The 18,772-nt window shown below is 35.6% G+C and overlaps 1 protein-coding gene across 4 annotated transcripts in view; it reads left to right on the top strand.

Moving 5' to 3' along the window:
• Ptpra (protein tyrosine phosphatase receptor type A) overlaps window positions 1–18,772 on the top strand; it is a 122,049-nt gene that overhangs the window by 26,344 nt on the left and 76,933 nt on the right. For 2 of the 4 annotated variants that reach the window (XM_027954461.2, XM_027954447.2), the window contains exon 2: window positions 12,024–12,097. The exons of 1 other annotated variant lie outside the window; for it this stretch is intronic. In XM_027954461.2, coding sequence (XP_027810262.2) covers window positions 12,071–12,097 — 27 coding nt within the window. In that variant the 5' untranslated portion in view covers window positions 12,024–12,070. Of the gene's footprint in view, window positions 1–7,812; window positions 7,945–12,023; window positions 12,098–18,772 lie in introns of all 4 variants that reach the window. One more of the 4 variants, XM_071608802.1, reaches the window with a different exon arrangement.

The raw sequence follows: 18,772 nt of genomic DNA, 5'->3' as shown, positions 1-18,772 counted from the left end.
TAACTTCAACTTTCAACAATTATTTTTGGGTATCAAAACAAAATATATCAACTGAGAGGATAATTTCTTTTTCTTTTTTTTAAATTTTTTATTTTTTTTTAGTCATACATGACAGTAGAATGCATTTTGATATATAATTTCTTTTTCTTTTACATTCCCAATAATTCTGATGAGTTTTAAAAGAAGGATGTAAGGGTTTATATTTCAAGTAATATAATCCATCTGGCAGGATTATGTTGAATCCATCCCTGTGATTCTTAGGGAAAGTTTGATTGTAGATACCATTTATCAGATTAAGGAAGTTGCCTTCCATTCCTTTCTGTGAGAATTTTTTGATTAAATGTTGAATTATATCCCATGTTTTTTTCTTTAGTTAGTGGTAGTTATGGTTTTTCTTTAAATTGGCAATACCATCAATCAATATTTTTTATGAGAAAATGGTGTTTTCTTTAAAAAATCATTACTTTTTTATTGTAGTGAAATAAACATAAAATTTATCCTTTTACTAATTTTTTAGTGTACATTTCATTGTATGTTCACATTAGCATCATCCATTTCCAGAACTTCATCATCACCCAAACTGAAACTCTGTATCCATTAAACCTTAACTTCTTATTTCTCCCTGGCCTAACCCCTGGCAACTACCTTTCATTAATCAGTTTTTAAACTTGAACACAATTTGGTCATGGTATATGTTACTTATTAATGGAGTCAGATTATTGATGTCTTGGTTAGTTGTTTTTTTTTCCCCCAACAATATTTCAGACTATTTTCTAATTTTCATTGTGATTTTCTGTTTTAATCCATGGATATGTATATGTCTTTTTAACTTTCAAATATGTTTTTTTTTCCTAGTTACTGTTTTGTAATGGGCAAGATTATTAGCATTGTGGTTAAAAGTATATGACCTATGCACATTTAGATCTTTAAAATTGTTAATTTTTATCTGCTACTTGGCTTACTACACCCTTTACCCAGATTCCACAGTTGTTAAGATTTTACCGATTACCTTCTCTTATTTATTCATTTATAAGACAATTCTGAATCATTCGACAAATAAGTTGTAGACATAATGCTCCATTTATTTAAAGACAAGGGTACTCTCTTACATATCCATACCATTGCCCCCTCCTTAAGATCAGGAAATGAATATTGATAAAATGCATTTAATTCACAGGCCCCAGTCATCTCACTAATTTCTCATTTATATCCTTTGTAGCAAAAACACCCACCCTCAAACCCCTAAGAAAACAGAGAAAACCTCTTCGCTACTTTTTTTTTTTTTTTTTGGTACAAAGGATTGAACCCGGGGGCATTTAACTGCTGAGCCACATCCCTACTCCTTATTTATTTATTTATTTGGACATAATACCTTTATTTTATTTATTTTTATGTGGTGCTGAGGATCTAACCTAGCGCCTTGCATGTGCTAGGCGAGTGCTCTACCACTGAGCCACAACCCCAGCCCCCATCCCTACTCCTTTTTATTTTTAGACAAGGTCTCCCTAAGTTGCTTAGGGGCCTCATTAAATTGCTGAGGCTGGCCTTGAACTTGTGATTCTCCTGCCTCAGCCTCCAGAGTTGCTGGGATTACAGGCATGCAGCACTACACCTGGTAGCTACTTACTTCTTTTATTTCTGATTCAGGAACTATTCAAGGTTATGCCTTGCATTTAGTTATATCTTGTCTCTTCAGTATACTTCAATCTGGAGTGTTTTTTCAATCTATCTCTTCAATGATCTTGACATTTTTGAAGAGTAAGCCAAATACTTTGCACAATATTCCCCAATTTGAATTAGTCTGATGTTTCCTCATGAGTAAATTTAGATTATGCATTTTTGGCTAGAATATTGCAAACCTAATGTTGTGTTCTCCCTGTATTGTATCAGGAGGCACATCAGTTTATCCCATTACAGGTTAAGTTCAATTTTATCTTGGTTAAGATGTCTGACAGGTATCTATAAAGTATTTTATGCTTACTAATTAATAAGTAAACACTCTACATTTTGCATTTTGTGGGGATGATACTTTAAAACTATGTAAATAGCCCTGTTGTCTTCAAATTTCCACCAACAAGTTTTCATATCCATTGATGATTTGTCTCTGAATCATTTATTACTGTGCTTGTTGCCAGATGGTGAATTTTTAAAAATTTCATCATTCCTTTTGCATTCATTGTTTGACATTTCATTACAAGGAAAAGCTTTCTGCTTTCTCTTCTTGTTGTTTTAAATCTTTAAAAAAATGCCAGCATTGGCTCATGAATTCTTATTTTGTTCACTTTTCACTTATTTTAATGTTTCAAATTGTTCCAGATTTGGCCAATGGGAACTCTTTCAAACTGGCTCCTGTGTCCTTTTTTCATGTCCTCATCATTATTTGACCACTTTCTTTCACCATACTTTTTGGCACAATAAGATTTTTTTATACTTACACATTAGCTTGTTTCAGTCCTGGAATCAACCATTTTATCAAAGAGCTTTTGATTCTTCTGTTAGAGAATGCATTTAGAAAATAAGATCTGATTACTAGGTATGTTCCTTGCTACTGGTGTGTCATTGCTCTTCTGCTGAGGACAGAAGTAGGATATTTTTTTTTAATATGTTTTTAGTTGTAGATGGACACAATATCTTTATTTTTTATTTATACATTTTTATGTGGTGCTGAGGATTGAACCCAGTGCCTCACACATGCTAGGTGAGTGCTTCACCACTGAGCCACAACCCAGCTCCTAGGATATTGTTTTAAAATGTACCTTGGATTTAATGTATAGGTGTGACTGAGTGATAACACAGAGAAGTCAGTACCATTGAAAGTATATTCCTCACAATTTCCTAGAAACAGGAGGCATACCATGTGTACAGGATCACAGGGAGTTTTCAGAATGGAGGAGGAGCTAGAGGAAGACATATGAGTGAGAACCTTTTTTTACTATAGTGATGGGACATTGTTAGGTGGTGACATGTATCCCTTATTAGGCAAAAACCAAACACAGATATTGGGGTCTATGGTTGGGGCTTTGTAATAAGATTTTAGCATACCCTCCAAAACATAGGAATGGTTGAACATCACCAACATTGGCTGTTATTTTAATCCATGCTTTCAATATGCCAAATCATCAATTACAGACTATCAAGAGTATTATTATAGGTATATATGCATGTCTGTACATTCATGTGTATATAAACATTTACAAATATCTTTATCTGCCTATAAACATTTTAAATGTTAATATTTTATTCAGAAGACTTGTTTTAACACCTGTAAAACATTCGTCTATCCATATCCCTATAAATATTGAAAGCAATGATTTTTCCAACACTGTAGGATTTTTAAAAAAGTCTTTTTCTGTTTTTGTTACCTCCTTTTCTGACATTGAAAAATCTAGCTTTCATCCTTTTTACTTTGTCCCTCTGTAGGTAACTGTCTCCTGACTATAAGAGCCCTCCCCTTGTCCTCAATCCCACTGAATGTATTGGTTGAACACTACTGAAGTTCCATGAGCTGTTTTTTTAAATTCAGTCTTCACTTCACATGGTTCCAATATGCAGAAATTTCCATTACCATGCTTTAATTAAATAGCACCAGTCCCCAATATTAGTAAAATGTAAAATATAGCTTGTGATCAGGAAGTTTCTCCAAAATTTTAAAAATTTACTCTTACCCTATGGTAGCTGATTAATACATCCTTAAACACTACTTAAACACTGTTCAATTAGCTAACTTTTTTTTTTTTTTTTTTTTTTTAAGGAAAATTACTGTCTTTGCACTGTTCTCAGCTGAACTTTACATAGCTCTGCATTTCCCTGTGTCAGTTCCTCTTGGAATGGTGGGTGGGTAGCAGAAGGGAGGATATGTACAATAATGTATTTTTAGTTCTTTTGAAAAGAAGGGTTGCTTCAGCCATTGCTATTGATGGCAGGAAGTATATTTATATCTCCAGAGAAGGGAAGGAGGGGTGGAATGAGTCCTGGTTTAAGAAAACCTGAGAGGTTATACTTCATTTCATTAAAATTAATTTGCACTTCATTGTAAGTTCTTGCCTTAGAAATGTAATTAAGGGCTAGGGATGTGGCTCAAGCGGTAGCGGGCTTGCCTGGCATGCGTGTGGCCCGGGTTCAATCCTCAGTACCACATATAAACAAAAGATGTTGTGTCCTCCGAAAACTAAAAAATAAATATTAAAAAATTTTCTCTCTCTCTCTCTCTCTCTCTCTCTCTCTCTCTCTCACTCTCTCTCTCTCTCTCTCTCTCTCTCTCTCTCAATCTCTCTTTAAAAAAAAAGAAAAGTAATTAAAATGAATGGTAACTTATTGTATTTGGAAAACTCTTTTGTTTTGAAATTTCAGAGTATACAATACCTGCAATAAAGGGCCCTTTAGAGCAAATAAGGATGTACATGAAAAATTCAGGTGTTTGTTAGCATGCAGTTGAACAGCAAAGATATTGAGGGATACTAAATGTTTACCCCAATTAGACATTATTCATTAAAGTCTTATTAGTACAGCTTCTATTGTGATTCATTTAAAGAAACCAAAATAGTGCATATGAATCATAGGATACTCTCAGTCATAGGATAGTCAATTTGAGATTTTCCACTAAGCACAATTTTGTCACAACTTTGATTGGGACAGGACTTTTGCCCATGATTATCATAAGCAATGGGCACATTAAATACAAGTTAAATTATTCTGAAGTTTCTTTATTTTCTACTCCCTTTCTTAGTTGAGGGAAGCAATGAATTCGTTTCCAAGGATACGCCTTCTCTCTTAGCTGGTCTCAGATTGATGCAGTCATGGAAACAAGGCAGTAAACTCATTCTTGGCATCTGCCAGCCATGGTCTGATCCTTTTTTTAAAAGCATGAGATTCTTTAATAATACATTTTGGGAAGGTTGCTGCCAAATGATTCCAAATCATACTAGAGGGGGGTTGGGAATGTTGTTGAATTGATATAAATGAGTCAGGTGTTAATAGGTTGCTAGGTAAGACTTTAATGATTTAACTAAAGTTGTTTGTCTAAATAGGAAGATCTATATTAGAACAACAAATATTTAGTCCTTTTTAATATTTAAAAACACTCCTAATTATAATTTGAGGATATTATTTTTTTTAAATGCCACATGTTATAGATGTGCTGAGCTTTTATTGAACACAATGAAGATTTTTAACTGGTTGGTTAAAGCCGATCCACTAATGAAATGGAATATAAAATTATTTTGTGGATTCTAAAGCTGGAATGCGTAGGTTCAAATCTCATCTCTGTTACTTGTTTAGAATGTAACCTTGGGCAAGTTACTTAACATCTCTGTGCCAGTTTCCTCATCTATAAAATAGGATATAATATTAGCATTGGATTGTGGTACAGAGTACAAGCTGCATTATGTAAAAACACACCTAATTTATAGGGAGCACTCAGCAAGTGTTGACTGCCATTCACAAATGAGAAGTGGAATTACTCTGTACACCAAATAATAAGCTCTCTTTTATCCTGTTTCCCCTTTAAAGATTCAGTATTAGGTTTCCATATCTTAGCAAGGAATTTTTCAATTTGGTAAGGATTGATTGATTAGCACATGCTAGGTATTCAAATCACAAAGGGGAATAAAATACATTCTTTTCCCTAAAAAAACTTCCTATTTTGGAAGGTGTGAATAAAGGAGAGCAAAGAAGAGAGGATGACCTGTTGTTATAAAACTTAATTCATTCTGTTAAGTGCTACACTAGTAGAAAAATTAAAAAAAAAAAAAAACTTAATAGAGATAGAAGAGAACACAAATTAATAAAAAATATGTAAGATATATGAAGAAAATTCTAAAGTTTTAATAAGAGATTTTTAAAAATACAAATATTATAAAGGTATTGTATAGATGTTAATTCTCTCCAAATCATTCTGTAGATTTAATGCACATTAATTTGTAAGCCCTGGGTGGGGGGTGAACGTTTTTGAGAACTTGACAAATTGCCTGAACAGTTCCTTTAGAAGAATATATCCAGCTGGGCATGGTTGTACATGCCTGTAATCCCAGCGCATTGGGTTGTGGTGGAGGAAGGAGGATCATGAGTTCAAAGCCAGCTTCAGCAACTTAGTGAGCCCCTGTCTCTAAATAAACTGTAAAAAGGGGCTGGGGAGTTTGGCTCAGTGGTAAAGTGCCCTTGGCTTCAGTCCCTTGTACAGAAAAAAAGAATACATCCAACAGTTGAAAATTTTGAGAAATTTTGAAACAGAAGGATAGTTCGTAGGCAATAGAGGGGAGAAGTATATTTAACACTGGATCCTCCAGATAGCAAAATATATTTGAAAGTTAGATTTGACATTTGTTTAGAATAAACAAATAAATAATTGGAACAGAACAGAAAGTTCAGAAACAGACCTGGATATGTGTGTATATGTAATTTACATTCTCAACAGGAACATGCAAGTGTTCCCAGGTGAATGTAGCTTGATATTAGAACACTTGCCTAACATGCCTGGGGCTGGGACCCTGTATTCATCTCCATTAACATATACACACATGAGTTCCAGTTCTTCCACATATTTACCAACACTTGGTATTGCCAGCCTTTTAGTTTTTAGCTATTATAAAGTGTGTAGTGCTATCTCATTCTGGTTTTAATTTTCGGTTTTTTTCCTTTTTTTTTTTTTTTTTTGCCCAGTACTGGGGAGCAGACCCAAGGCTTTGCATGTGCTAGGCAAGGGTTTTACCACTGAGCCACACCCCCATCCCTGATTTGCATTTTCTTAATGATGTTTATTGCGCACTGCATTTGTTTGTTTGCTTTTTTTGAGTGTCTCTTTCAATTTGCTCATTCTTGTTGAGTTTTTGTTTGTTTGCTCATTCTTGTTGAGTTTTTGTTTGTTTGTTTGTTTTGGTTTTGGCTCTATCCCTCCCTTACCATTTTTATTTTTTATTTTGAGACAGGGTCTCACTGAGTTACTTAGGGCCTCACTTAGTTGCTGGCATTGAATTTGCGATCTGTCTCCCAAATTGCTGGTGTGTGTCACTACTCCTGGCCGTTAAGTTGTTTTTGTTGCTTGAGTCTTAAGGGTTATTTATGTATTAGGGATGTAATACATTAATCGTATATATGTATTACAATTACAAATCCAGCCTGTGTATAGCCTTTTGTTGTTGCTGTTGTGCTGAGGATTAAATCCAGGGTTTTGTACAAGCTAGACAAGCACTGTGCCACTGGGCCACTTCCCCAGCTCCTTTTCTTTGTTCCTTTCTTCTTCTTTTTTTAATGGTATCTAAGAGAAAAAGGTCTGTTGTTCTTTTTTTTTTTTTTTTACCCCCCTAGGTACTAGGGATTGAATTCAGTGCCTTGTATGTGGTAGGCAAGTGCTCTACCACTGAGCTCTATCCCAGTCCTTTTTTCTTTTCTTTTCTTTCTTTTTTTTTTTTGAAACAGGATCTCACTAAATTTCCCAGGCTGGCCTTGAACCTGGGGTCCTTTTCCTCAGCTTTCTGAGTCAGCTAGGATCTCACATGTGCACCTCTGCATTTGGCAGAAGTTTGTAATTTTGATGAAGTTCAAATTATTGCATGTATTGATGGTATTATGTGTTTTTTAATTCAAAGTTTTTGTCTGTCTTTGTCAGGCACAATGCTAAAGTGACCACAAGGCCAGCCCCTTGTATAATTTCTATAAGTGTTGGTAGGACCTGTGAATATGACAGAATTTTACTGCAATTTTACCTGACAGAAGAAGTTTCATTGACATAATCTACTAAACAATTGACTTTGATTTAATTGAAAAGAAGATTATGTTGAGGGGTCTGACCTAATCACATAAATCCTTTAAATATAGGTTCAAAGGTCAGAGTTAGAAGAAGTCAAAGAATTTGAAGCATAAGAAGAATTTGACAAAAGGAAGATTTTTCTTTGCTGACTTTGAAGTTTTAAGAGACCACTTGTCAAGGATTGCAGGTGGCTCTAGATGGTAAGAATGGCCCCTGGCTGAAAAGTTGCAAAGACATAGGGACTTTTGTCCTACAACTATAAGGAACTGAATTCTACCACAATCATGTGAACTTAGAAGAGTTTCCCAAATGGTGATATGAACGAAATCTGGCAGACATCTTTAATTAATCCTTATGAGACCCTAAGCAGAGAATACAGCCCTGCTGGGCTTAGAATTCTGACTTCTACACTTAAGGTGATTTGTTATGCAATCATATAAAATTAATACACTATCTCAAGCTTGTGAAGAGTTTTTCTTATGCATAAAAAGAAAAAAATATATTAAATCTAGGACTTTGTACATGTTAGACAAGCACTGGACCACTGAGCTATTATCTTCAGCCATTATTTTATTTTATTTAGAGGCAGGCTCTCACTGAGTTGCCTAGGCTGGCCTTGAGCTTGTGGTCCTTCTACTTCAGCTTTCTGAGTAGTTGGGATTATAGACATGTGCCATCCTGCCAGGCTATAGATTTTTTAACATTTTTCTGAGTACAAAATCATATTCTCTAGTAAAGATAGTTTTAATACTTCTTTTTCTAGCTTTATATGTCTCTTTCTAAAATTTTTTCTCACCTTTTTTCTGATTTTAGGAGTGGGATTTAATATTTCACCACTAAATATGATGTTGCTTTAAATTTTTCATAAATGGCTTTTTTTTCAGTTCAACAAACTATCTTATAATTCATAATTTGCTAAGAGGAGTTTATTTAGATTATTTGAAATTTAGGGTCAGAGAACACAAAGTGTCCTTGCATTTTGAACTCAGGTATTTATGTTTTAGCCTTAAGTTATTTTCTAGATCAAGACATTTCTTTCTCTGTGTAGCATTTTTAATAAGTTCTTTAGACATATTTTCCAGTTTATTAATTCTTTCTTCAGCTGTGTCTTCTCTAGTGGTTAACTCATCTATGGAGTTTTATATTTTAGGATATATATAATATATTTATTTATTTATATTTATATTTTAAGTTTTATTTTGAAGTTCCATTTGGTTGTTTTGCAGCAGTTTGAGGTGGAGGTAGAAAGGCACTTAAGTGTAAACTATTGAAAAGAGTGAAGGGAAGAGAAAGTGATAGCTGGACTGGAGAAGAATTAGGGGTGTAGTTTGTTCAAAAGCGAAGTCTGTTAGTTTGATACAACTTTACGTGCTCAGGGAGTCAGCATTCAAGGAACATAACTGATGCTACCATTCAGTTTTCATAGAATGAAGGAGCTAGATTTTAATTAATTTTTGGAATAATCTTAATATTATAGCCTCTTTGGAATTATATACTTAATGTTCTTTCTGCATTTGGATAGACCACCAGTGTATCTGAAAAGAGAAATGGACCCAGGCAGTGAGAAACATAGCTGACAACTGTTCTTTCCTGACCCAGTCAGTCACTCTGGGGCATTGGTCTCATCTCTGAAAACAGGAGCATTAACTGAATGGGCTGCATGGTCTTTTCTAAAAGCCTTTAATTTAAACTAGTACAACTTCTAATTAAACAAATGAGGAAATGTCTGTGGAGCCCATAGTTGTATTAGTACCTGGCATTTGCTTTTTATGAAGAACATCAGCAGATTGGTTATATTCATTCTTCTGTGAATTTGTGGACATTGTATACAAAGTATACCAATTTAGCTTGCCATTATAACATTTCTGTAGTGAAAAATCTAGTTTAAACTCTTACTTTCATTTTTTTTAATGTGTAAGTAGAAGATGGTCATTATGGAAAACTTAGTACCGAATTCTAACTTGAATTGGTAATATTTTGTTTTTTTATTGGGAGTTCCTCTCTCCCCAGGGGCAGTATTTGTTTCTCCATCCATGTGCAGGTTCTTTTTTTCTAAAAAAAAAATATATATATATATATGTGTGTGTGTGTGTGTATATATATTAGTTTTAGGTGAATACAATATCTTTATTTCATTTTTATGTGGTGCTGAGGATTGAACCTCATGCATACCAGGAGAGCACTCTACCACTGAGCCACAACCCCAGCTTCCACGTACACATTATTAATTGATGTGCTAAAGCTGGGCATGGTGGCACATGCCTAATTCCAGCAATCTGGAGGCTGAGGCAGGAGTGCAAGTTTGAAGCCAGTCTCAGCAAATTAGGAGTCCTTAAGCAATTTAACAAGACCCTGTCTCAAAATAAAAAGGGCTGGGGATGTAACTCGGTGGTAAAGTGCCACGGGGTTCAAACCCTAAATCAAAAAAAAATAAAGAAAATTATGTGCCAGTAGAGTTCCCTAGAAAAGCACACTGAGGTGGAGGGAAGGAAGCAGGTTTGGGTGCAGAGAAACATCAAACTGTAATTCACACCTTACAAAGTCTCTGCCTGCCCAGATTGCCTGATAGAGAAAGGCCACTGGGCTGGAATGGATGGTTGCTTGTACCACCACATTGCCCAGTCATTGGACATTCTTGAGGACAGGGTGACCTCTGCTAAAAGCTGAGGCAGAAACTAACAGAAGGAAGCTGTCAGCTAACCACATCCATGCAGCTGGACAGCATGTCCTTTCTTGAAGAGGGATTTGTTTGTTGTATCTGTGTCTGCCATGAAATAAAATTTTGTGTCTGTCCTTTTCTCTTTAGCATGTGGATTATTCTGTGGTTATTGTGCATGCATTTTAAAAGTTTATAATATCTCAGCATGTATTTGGTTTATATATATACCTTCTGTAGGTTGCTAAATTTTTCATATTAGTAAAAATAACAGTGGTGAGATCTTTATATAAGGCTTTTTACAAGGTATTTAGGATTATTTTATCAGAACAGTTTTAGAAACAAAATAGATCATTCTTAAGACCTTTCATGTTGAAAAGGGTGGTTATATACAGTGTTAGTACAGGATATGAGCATTATGACCTATAGCATTAGGCCCTCAGTAGCCTTGAATTTTGTTTTCTTAATCTTGGCTAATTCAAAGCTGAAAATGACATCTGCATTTCTGATCTGTGGTCTCATATGGTGTTTAGTGGGCTTTGAATTGAAGGATGTCTTAACTCAATCCTGCATCCAAAATGATGGGAGAAGTTAATGAATAAATGAGGGCTCTGGAAATCAGATTGATTGGATTCAAATTTCCTGTCTTCCGTTTGCCACTTTGTGACCTTGGGCAAGTCTTGGTATATCAACTTATTCATCTGAATACTGAATACTGGATGTAATAATAATTTATTTCTTGTAGGGCTGTTTTGAGGATTAAAGGAGGTAGAACATATAAAAACACTTAGTATGGGCTATGACCCATTGCATATGCTCAAATATTGGGTTTTATTAGAATATTGGTTATTTTACTGTCTCATTAATTAGGAAAGAACATGTTATTCAAACTTCAAGAAAATAAAAAACCTAAGGATATGGATAATAGATATGTCTTGGATCATTGAGCTAAATAAATTGCAGAGCTCAGACCTGAAAGTGGGTCCTTATTCAGTGCAGAGTTTTTCAGCCTGTTTACATTTGGAGGCTAGAAAATTCATTGTTACAGAGGGCTGTCCTGTAATTTGTAAGATGTTTAGCAGCATAGACCTCTAGATATCAGAGCACAACCCCCTGCCTTCAGTTATGACAATCAAAACTAACTTGAGACATTGCCAGAAGTCCCCTCCTGGGTTGGGGTGGGAGGTGGGGTGGAGTAGCTAATGGTACATGGTACATAAATGATGCTGTAATGACATTGTCCTAAGTTTTGGGAAAAGGGAATGATAATGATGTTCCATCCTATTCCCATGGAAAGGCCTATTCTCATGAACTCTTCAGTGATATGAACCAAGATGGAGCTTTGTTCTGTGGCTTCTAGAATTTTAAGCACACTTTTGTGGGACATCTTGTAAGAGTTTACACCTTTCCCTGGAATAGTCCATGGTGTCTAATAGGGCTATTTTATATCTCCTTCCCACCTGCTGCCAATACCAGGGATTGAACCCAGAGGCACTTAACCACTGAGCAACATCCTGGGCCCTTTTTAAAATTTTTATTTGGAGACAGGGTCTTGCTAGGTTGCTTAGAGGCCATTTTATATTTCTAAAGTTTTTGTTTGTTTGTTTTTCAATTTGGTTGCAGGTAGCACAACTTTAAAAAGGGTATTTATGGAATTCCAATGAGTGGTGATGGATGATGCAGTTCAAATAACTAAGGTAAGAAAAATAAAACCAAAACTGTGGGAAGGCCTTGTCAGACAAGTTAATGTCCTCACAAAAAAAGGCTTAAAACCAGGCTCTTTCCCACTCTGTTTTGTTTTCAAGCTGTAAAAGTAGCTTATTTTTTCATGATTAAAAGCATAATTGTAATCTTTCAAGATGATGTTCTCAATGTGGCCATGTATCAGAATCACGACCTTAAAAAAGAAAAAAAGACCAAAATAAATATCCTGCTGTCCTGCCCTTATTGAACTAAAGCTTCTATGGGTAGATGACAGCTGAACTCCAGGTTTTACTGGGCGTGTCAACCATTACTACAGCTTTGGAGAACTGTTTGGCAATATTCACTAAAGTTAATATAGTAAGATACATGAATGCAGTAACCCAGGAATTCTACTCCCAGGTATTTGCCCTTGAGAAATGAAAACATGTCCACACAAAGATATATAAATATTCACTGCAGCTTTATTTGTAATAGCTGAAAACAATGGAAATAAATGTCCCAAAACATAAATAGATCATAAATTGTAATGTGTTTATACAATAGAATTCTACTTAGCAATTGAAAGGAGTAAAACTAACAATATATAATGTGTTTGAATCTCATAGACCTAATGTTGAGTGAAAAGAAGTCAGAAACATACAAATACAAATAGATGTAGTTCATTTATCAGGTAAAACTAAACTATAGAAGTCAGGTTAATGGCTCCTCTGGCCAGAGGTTCAGAGTGGAAGGAGATATGTATGAGGGAGCCCCTGCTGCACTGAAAGCATTTTCTATGTTAATGTGTACATTTACATATTTATTTTTTATTTTCTTGCAACAGAATACTATCATAAAATTTATCATTTTAAGTATTAAATTTTAAGTGTACTATTTACTGGAATTAAGTACATTCACATTGTTGTGAAGCCATTTACCACCATCCATTCATTTCCCTAACTGAAATTCTCTACCCATTAAACTACAACTCCTGATTCCTCGTGTCTTCCAGTCTCTGATAACGACTAGTCTATTTCCTAGTTTTGACTACTCTGGGTACCTCATATAAAAGTAGTCACAGGGGCTGGAGTTGTGGCTCAGAGGTAGAGTGCTCGCCTAGCATGGGCGAAGCCCTGGGTTCGAGCCTCAGCACCACATAAAAATAAATAAATTAATTAAAGATATTGTATCCAACTACAACAAAAAAGTAAATATTAAAAAACAACAACAACAAACGTAGTCACAGAATATCTGTCCTTTTGTCTGGCTTATACCGCTTACCATATGGCATGCGTGCTCTCTCTCTCTTCACAGAAAAAAAAATTGTACTCTCTCTCTCTTTCATATTGGGGATTGAACTACTGAAATACAACCGGATTCTTTTTTAAATTTAATTTAATTTTTTAAATTTTGAGACGGGCTTGCCAAGTTGCTGAGGCTGACCTCAAACTTGTAATTTTCCTGCCTTAGCCACTGGGATTACAGGTGTGCACCACTGTATTTGGCAGCATAGTGTTTTTAAGAGTCATCTATGTTGTAACATCTATAAGAATTTCATTGATTTTTAAGGTTGAATATTTTTATATTGCTTATATCACATTTTCTTTATCTGTTCATCTATTGATGGACATTTGGGTTGCTTCCACCTTTTGGCTCTTGTGACTAATGCTTTTCTGAACATGGGTGTACAAACATCTGTGCAAGTCTCCATTTCAGTCCTTCTGAATATATATTTAGAAATGGAATTGCTGGATCATATGGCAGTTCTCTGATCCAGCAGTTTTGGGAGGGATCACTGTGCTGTTTTCCACAGTGCCTTAGCATTTTATATTCTTCTCAGTATTATTAGTTTTTAATGGCCTTTGTAATGCTAGATTATGTGTTTATGCTGTTTTTTTTTTTTTTTTTTTTTTTTGGTGTGTGTGTGTGTAAACCTTTTTGAAAAATTAGCTTAACAGTTTTGCCTCTTCAGTATGGAAGATGGTGATTTAACTTTTGACAGTTTTGTCCATTATGAAAGATGAGGATTTACCTCACATTATCCATCCATTTGATTTTGCATAATTTTTAGTTCTTCTGCTGTTTATTAGTACCTTTCACGTACACGTTTCCACTTACTTACCCTGTTAAAATTGTTAACCTCTTCATCCTGTCCTCTGAACACAGACAAACCTTTCATGGTCTGTCCGTAAGTTCTCTCAAAATTGAAAGCTGTTAAGCGGTATTCACATTGTAGTTAGCCAATATTGTGAGGCCAAGCAGTGTTTTCTGGGTTTATATTTCTTTGTTTGTAGGTTTAATATTTGAACCCTTGGCTACTGAAAGGAGAAAATTAAAAAGTGAATTCTCTTTTTGAAACTGTCAGTTGCTTTTAGTCATACTATATATTTCATATTTGACTATAACTTTCTTATACAATTTTTACCCCTGGAGTTTCCAATTTTCTTTTGTTTTTGTCTGTTTGTCTATTAGGATCTTACTTTCCCCCAAGTTCACGATCATACAACCTAGTCTTTTAAGACTTGTCCACACCATCCACTGTAGCTCAAGTGTGGTCTAGTCATATACTGAGTTCTAGGCCAATCTGGACTTTTTTTTTAGGCTGTCTACATGTAGTTCAGCCCATAAGAGGGACCAAATTATGAAAGGCTTCCTTTTCAGGCCAAATATTTTGAAATATATAATTTATTTAATGTGGAAACCATGAGCAGGGTGAATGTGACACTTTAGGTAGACTCCTGGGAGTGGGATTGGAGGGATGTTAGTTGAATTGGAACTCAGAAGAAGGCCGGACTAGTTCAGTGCTATAGAAAATACAGACTCTGAAGTCCCCATCTAAGAAACCTGAAACCATAATCTTCAGACTGGAGACCCAAGACTCTAACTGAAGCTTTTTTCTCTCCTACCCTGTTTGGATAACACTGGGTGTGAGTTACATTTTCAGTTTTTATGTGTGTGTATATGGGGGGGGGGAGGTACCAGGGATTGAACAGAGGAACACTTGACCGCTAAGCCACATCCCCAGCCCTGTTTTATATTTTATTTAGATACAGTGTCTCACTGAGTTGCTTAACACCTCCCCTTTGCTGAGGCTGGCTTTGAACTCAGAATCCTCCTGCTTCAGCCTCCTGAGCCCCTGGGATTACACTATGCCCAGCCAGCATTTTCAGTTTTTTGAAGAAACTTCACACTGTTTTCCATAATGGCTATACTAATTTACAACACTACCTATTTATGCTTTATTGGTAAAAGTTCATCATTAAACATGTTTTGCTAATTTTTCCTTCCAGTCTGTGTCATGTCTTTTCATTCTCTTAAAATCTTTTTTACATACCTGATTTTTAAAAGTGATAAAAGTTTAATTTGTAAATTTATGAGTTTATGTGGGTCTTGGTTTATTGTGATGTCTAAAAACTGTCTAACCCTGGGTCACAAAGATTTTTCCTTATGTTTTCTCAAAGCTTTTTAAAATTTTATATATTGTTTACAAATGTATAATTCTGTTTTATATTTAGGTCAATTTGAGTTAATTCTTATACAATTTATAAGACTTTTGTTAAGATTCTTACTTTGTCTATGGAAGTCTACTTATTCCAGCTCCATTTATTGAAAAGACCACCCATAGCCCTATTTTGCATTTTATTTAGAGACAGGGTCTCACTGAGTTGCTTATCACCTTGCTTTTCCTTAGGCTGACTTTAAACTCGTGATCCTATTCTCCTGCCTCAACCTTCCAAGCCGCTGGGGTTTCAGGTGTGCACCACCATGTCTGGCCCCAGCTTTGCTACTTTTTAGTATCATTTTAGCTATTCTAATCCCTTTGTTTTTCCATATAAATTTTAGAATTAATTTGTGTCTGAATAAACATCAGTTGTATTTTAAATCTAAACATCATCCTGGGGAGAACTGATATCTATAGATAGTTAAAATGTGAACATAATATATCCTTCTACTTACTTAGGTCTAATTTTATTTGTTACCATGTTTTATTATATTTATACCTATGTATTTCCTATTTTGGGGAGTGATTATAAATGATATTGTTTTTGATTGGTCATTGCTAGAACATGAAAATACTTGTAATCTGTAGAAACTTTATTCCCTTATCTTGCCATATTGTACTGGTGAGGACTTCTGGTACTCTATCAAATAGGAGTGGTGAAAATGAACATCCTGGTCATGTTCACAATTTTAAGGGTAAAATATTCAGATTTGTGGGGTTTTTGTAGATGCCTTTTGTCAGGTAGAAGATTTATTTTTTCTTCTATTTCTACTTTACTGAGGATTTTGGGATTTTATAATACTTTATTTTTGTGAATGGATGTTTGTACCAAATGCCTTTCTTTTTTTTTTTTTTTTCTTTTTTTTTAAGGGCAGCCAGGCTTTTTATTTATTTATTTTTATGTGTTGCTGAGGATCAAACCCAGGGCCTCGCACATGCCAGGCAAGCGCTCTACAACTGAGCCACAACCCCAGCCCCAATGTACCAAATGCCTTTTTGCATAGATTGATATGATTATATGGGGCTTTTTCTTTATTTGTTTGTATTGATTTTTTAAAAGAGATTTTTTTTAACCTTTATTTTGTTTATTTGTTTTTATGTGGTGCTGAAGATTGAACCCAGGGCCTTGCAAGTGCTAGGTGAGCGCTCTACCGCTGAGCCACAACCTCAGCCCCTTGATTTTTTTTTTTTTTTAATTGAATCAGTTTTGCATTCTTGAGATAAATCCCACTTGGCATGCTGTGTTGTCTTTTTACCTATTCTAGTATTTCCTTTGGTAATGTGCTGAGAATTTTTGTGTCTGTTTCAAGAGGGAAATTGGTCTGTAGTTTACTGTTTGGTTTTGTTATCAGAATAAACTGTTTTAAAAAAAATAATAATTGGGAAATGTTCCCTTCTGTTTTTTGGAAGAGATTATGTAGAGTTGGGCAGAATTTGCCAGTAAAGCCATCTGGGCCTGATGACTTATTTTACAGGAGTTGAAGCATTTCTTTTAAAACTCATAGGAATTTTGGATTTTAGAAGTTGTGATTTTCAAAGAATTAGTCTATTTTGTTTAAGTTGTTGGATTTCTGTATGAGAGGTTTCTGTTTTTGTTGTTGTTTTTTAGAGTGCTGGAGATTGGACCAGGGATGCTCTACCACTGATCTATTCCTTCCTTCCTTCCTCCCTCCCTTCCTTCCTTCCTTATTTATTTTTTAGTTGTAGTTGCACCCAATACCTTTATTTATATGTGGTGCTAAGGATCGAACCCAGGGCCTTGCACATGCTAGGCAAGAGCTCTTACCACTGAGCCACAACCCCAGCCCCAGCTTTCTTTTTGAGACAGGATTTCTTTAAATTGTCCAGGCTGGCCTTGAACTTTTTAATCTCCTTCAGCCTCCACAGTAGCCAGGCCTATAGGTTTGTGCCACCATGCCCAGCACAAAAATTATTTATCATCTCCCCCTCCCCCCTCCTCCTCCTCTTCTTTGAGAGAGAATTTTTTTAATGCCTATAGGTTTGTGCCACCATGCCTAGCACAAAAATTATCACCTCCTCCTCCTCCCCTCCCCTCCCCTCCCCTCCCCTCCTCTTCCCTCCCCTCCCCTCCCCTCCTCTTCCCTCCCCCTCCCCCTCCCCCTCTTCTCCCCTCCTCCTCCCCCTCCCTCCTCCTCCTCCTCCTCCTCCTCCTCTTCTTTGAGAGAGAGAGAATTTTTTTTAATATCTATAGGTTTGTGCCACCATGCCCAGCACAAAAATTATCTCCTCCTCCTCCTCCTCTTTGAGAGAGAGAGAGAGAGATAATTTTTTTAATATTTATTTTTTAGTTTTCGGTGGACACAACATCTTTATTTTTATGTGGTGCTGAGGATCGAACCCAGTGCCCCACGCATGCCAGGCGAGTGTGTTACCGCTTGAGCCACATCCCCAGCCCACCTCTTCTTCTTTTAATGCCTGTGATATTAATACTGAAATACATCTTTTTCTTTCTTTCTTTCTTTTTTTTTTTTTTTTTGGTTTTTTGTTTTGCAATACTAGGAATCGAACACAATGCCTTGTGCATGCAAGACAGATGCCTCATCACTAAGCAATAGCCCAGCCCTGAAATGTCTTCTTTTCAAATTACAAAGATTTATTTTATGAGCCAGTATGTTGTCTATGTTTGGTACATGTTCCATGAGCACTTGAAAAGAACGTATAGCCTGCTGTGGGTTAGATCTTATTGGTTGATGGTGTTCATTTCTCCTGTATCCTTACAGATTTTCTGTCTAGTGGTTCTGTCCATTACTAAAAAAAGAGTTATTGAACTCCCAATCACAATTGTTGGTTTGTTTCTTTTTTTAATTCTGTCAGGTTTTGCTTTACATGTTTTGTAACTCTGTACTTTCATGCATACAAATTTGGAATTTTTAAGTCTTCTTAGTGAATTGACCCCCCCCCTTTTTTTTTAAAGAGAGAGAGGGAGAGAATTTTTTAATATATATTTTGTAGTTTTCGGGGGACACAACATCTTTGTTTGTATGTGGTGCTGAGGATCGAACCCGGGCCGCACGCACGCCAGGCGAGCGCGCTACCGCTTGAGCCACATCCCCAGCCCCTAATTGACCCTTTTATCATTATGTATTGTTTCTTTGTCCTTGATAATATTCCTTGCTCTGAAGAATGTCACATAATAATATAACTATGTCAGCTCATCTTAGATTAG

This window comes from Marmota flaviventris, chromosome 2, assembly GCF_047511675.1.
Source record: "Marmota flaviventris isolate mMarFla1 chromosome 2, mMarFla1.hap1, whole genome shotgun sequence".
Lineage (NCBI taxonomy): Eukaryota > Metazoa > Chordata > Mammalia > Rodentia > Sciuridae > Marmota > Marmota flaviventris.
The sequence above is the reverse complement of the archived record's forward strand: the minus strand, read 5'-3'. Positions and strand labels throughout refer to the sequence as shown.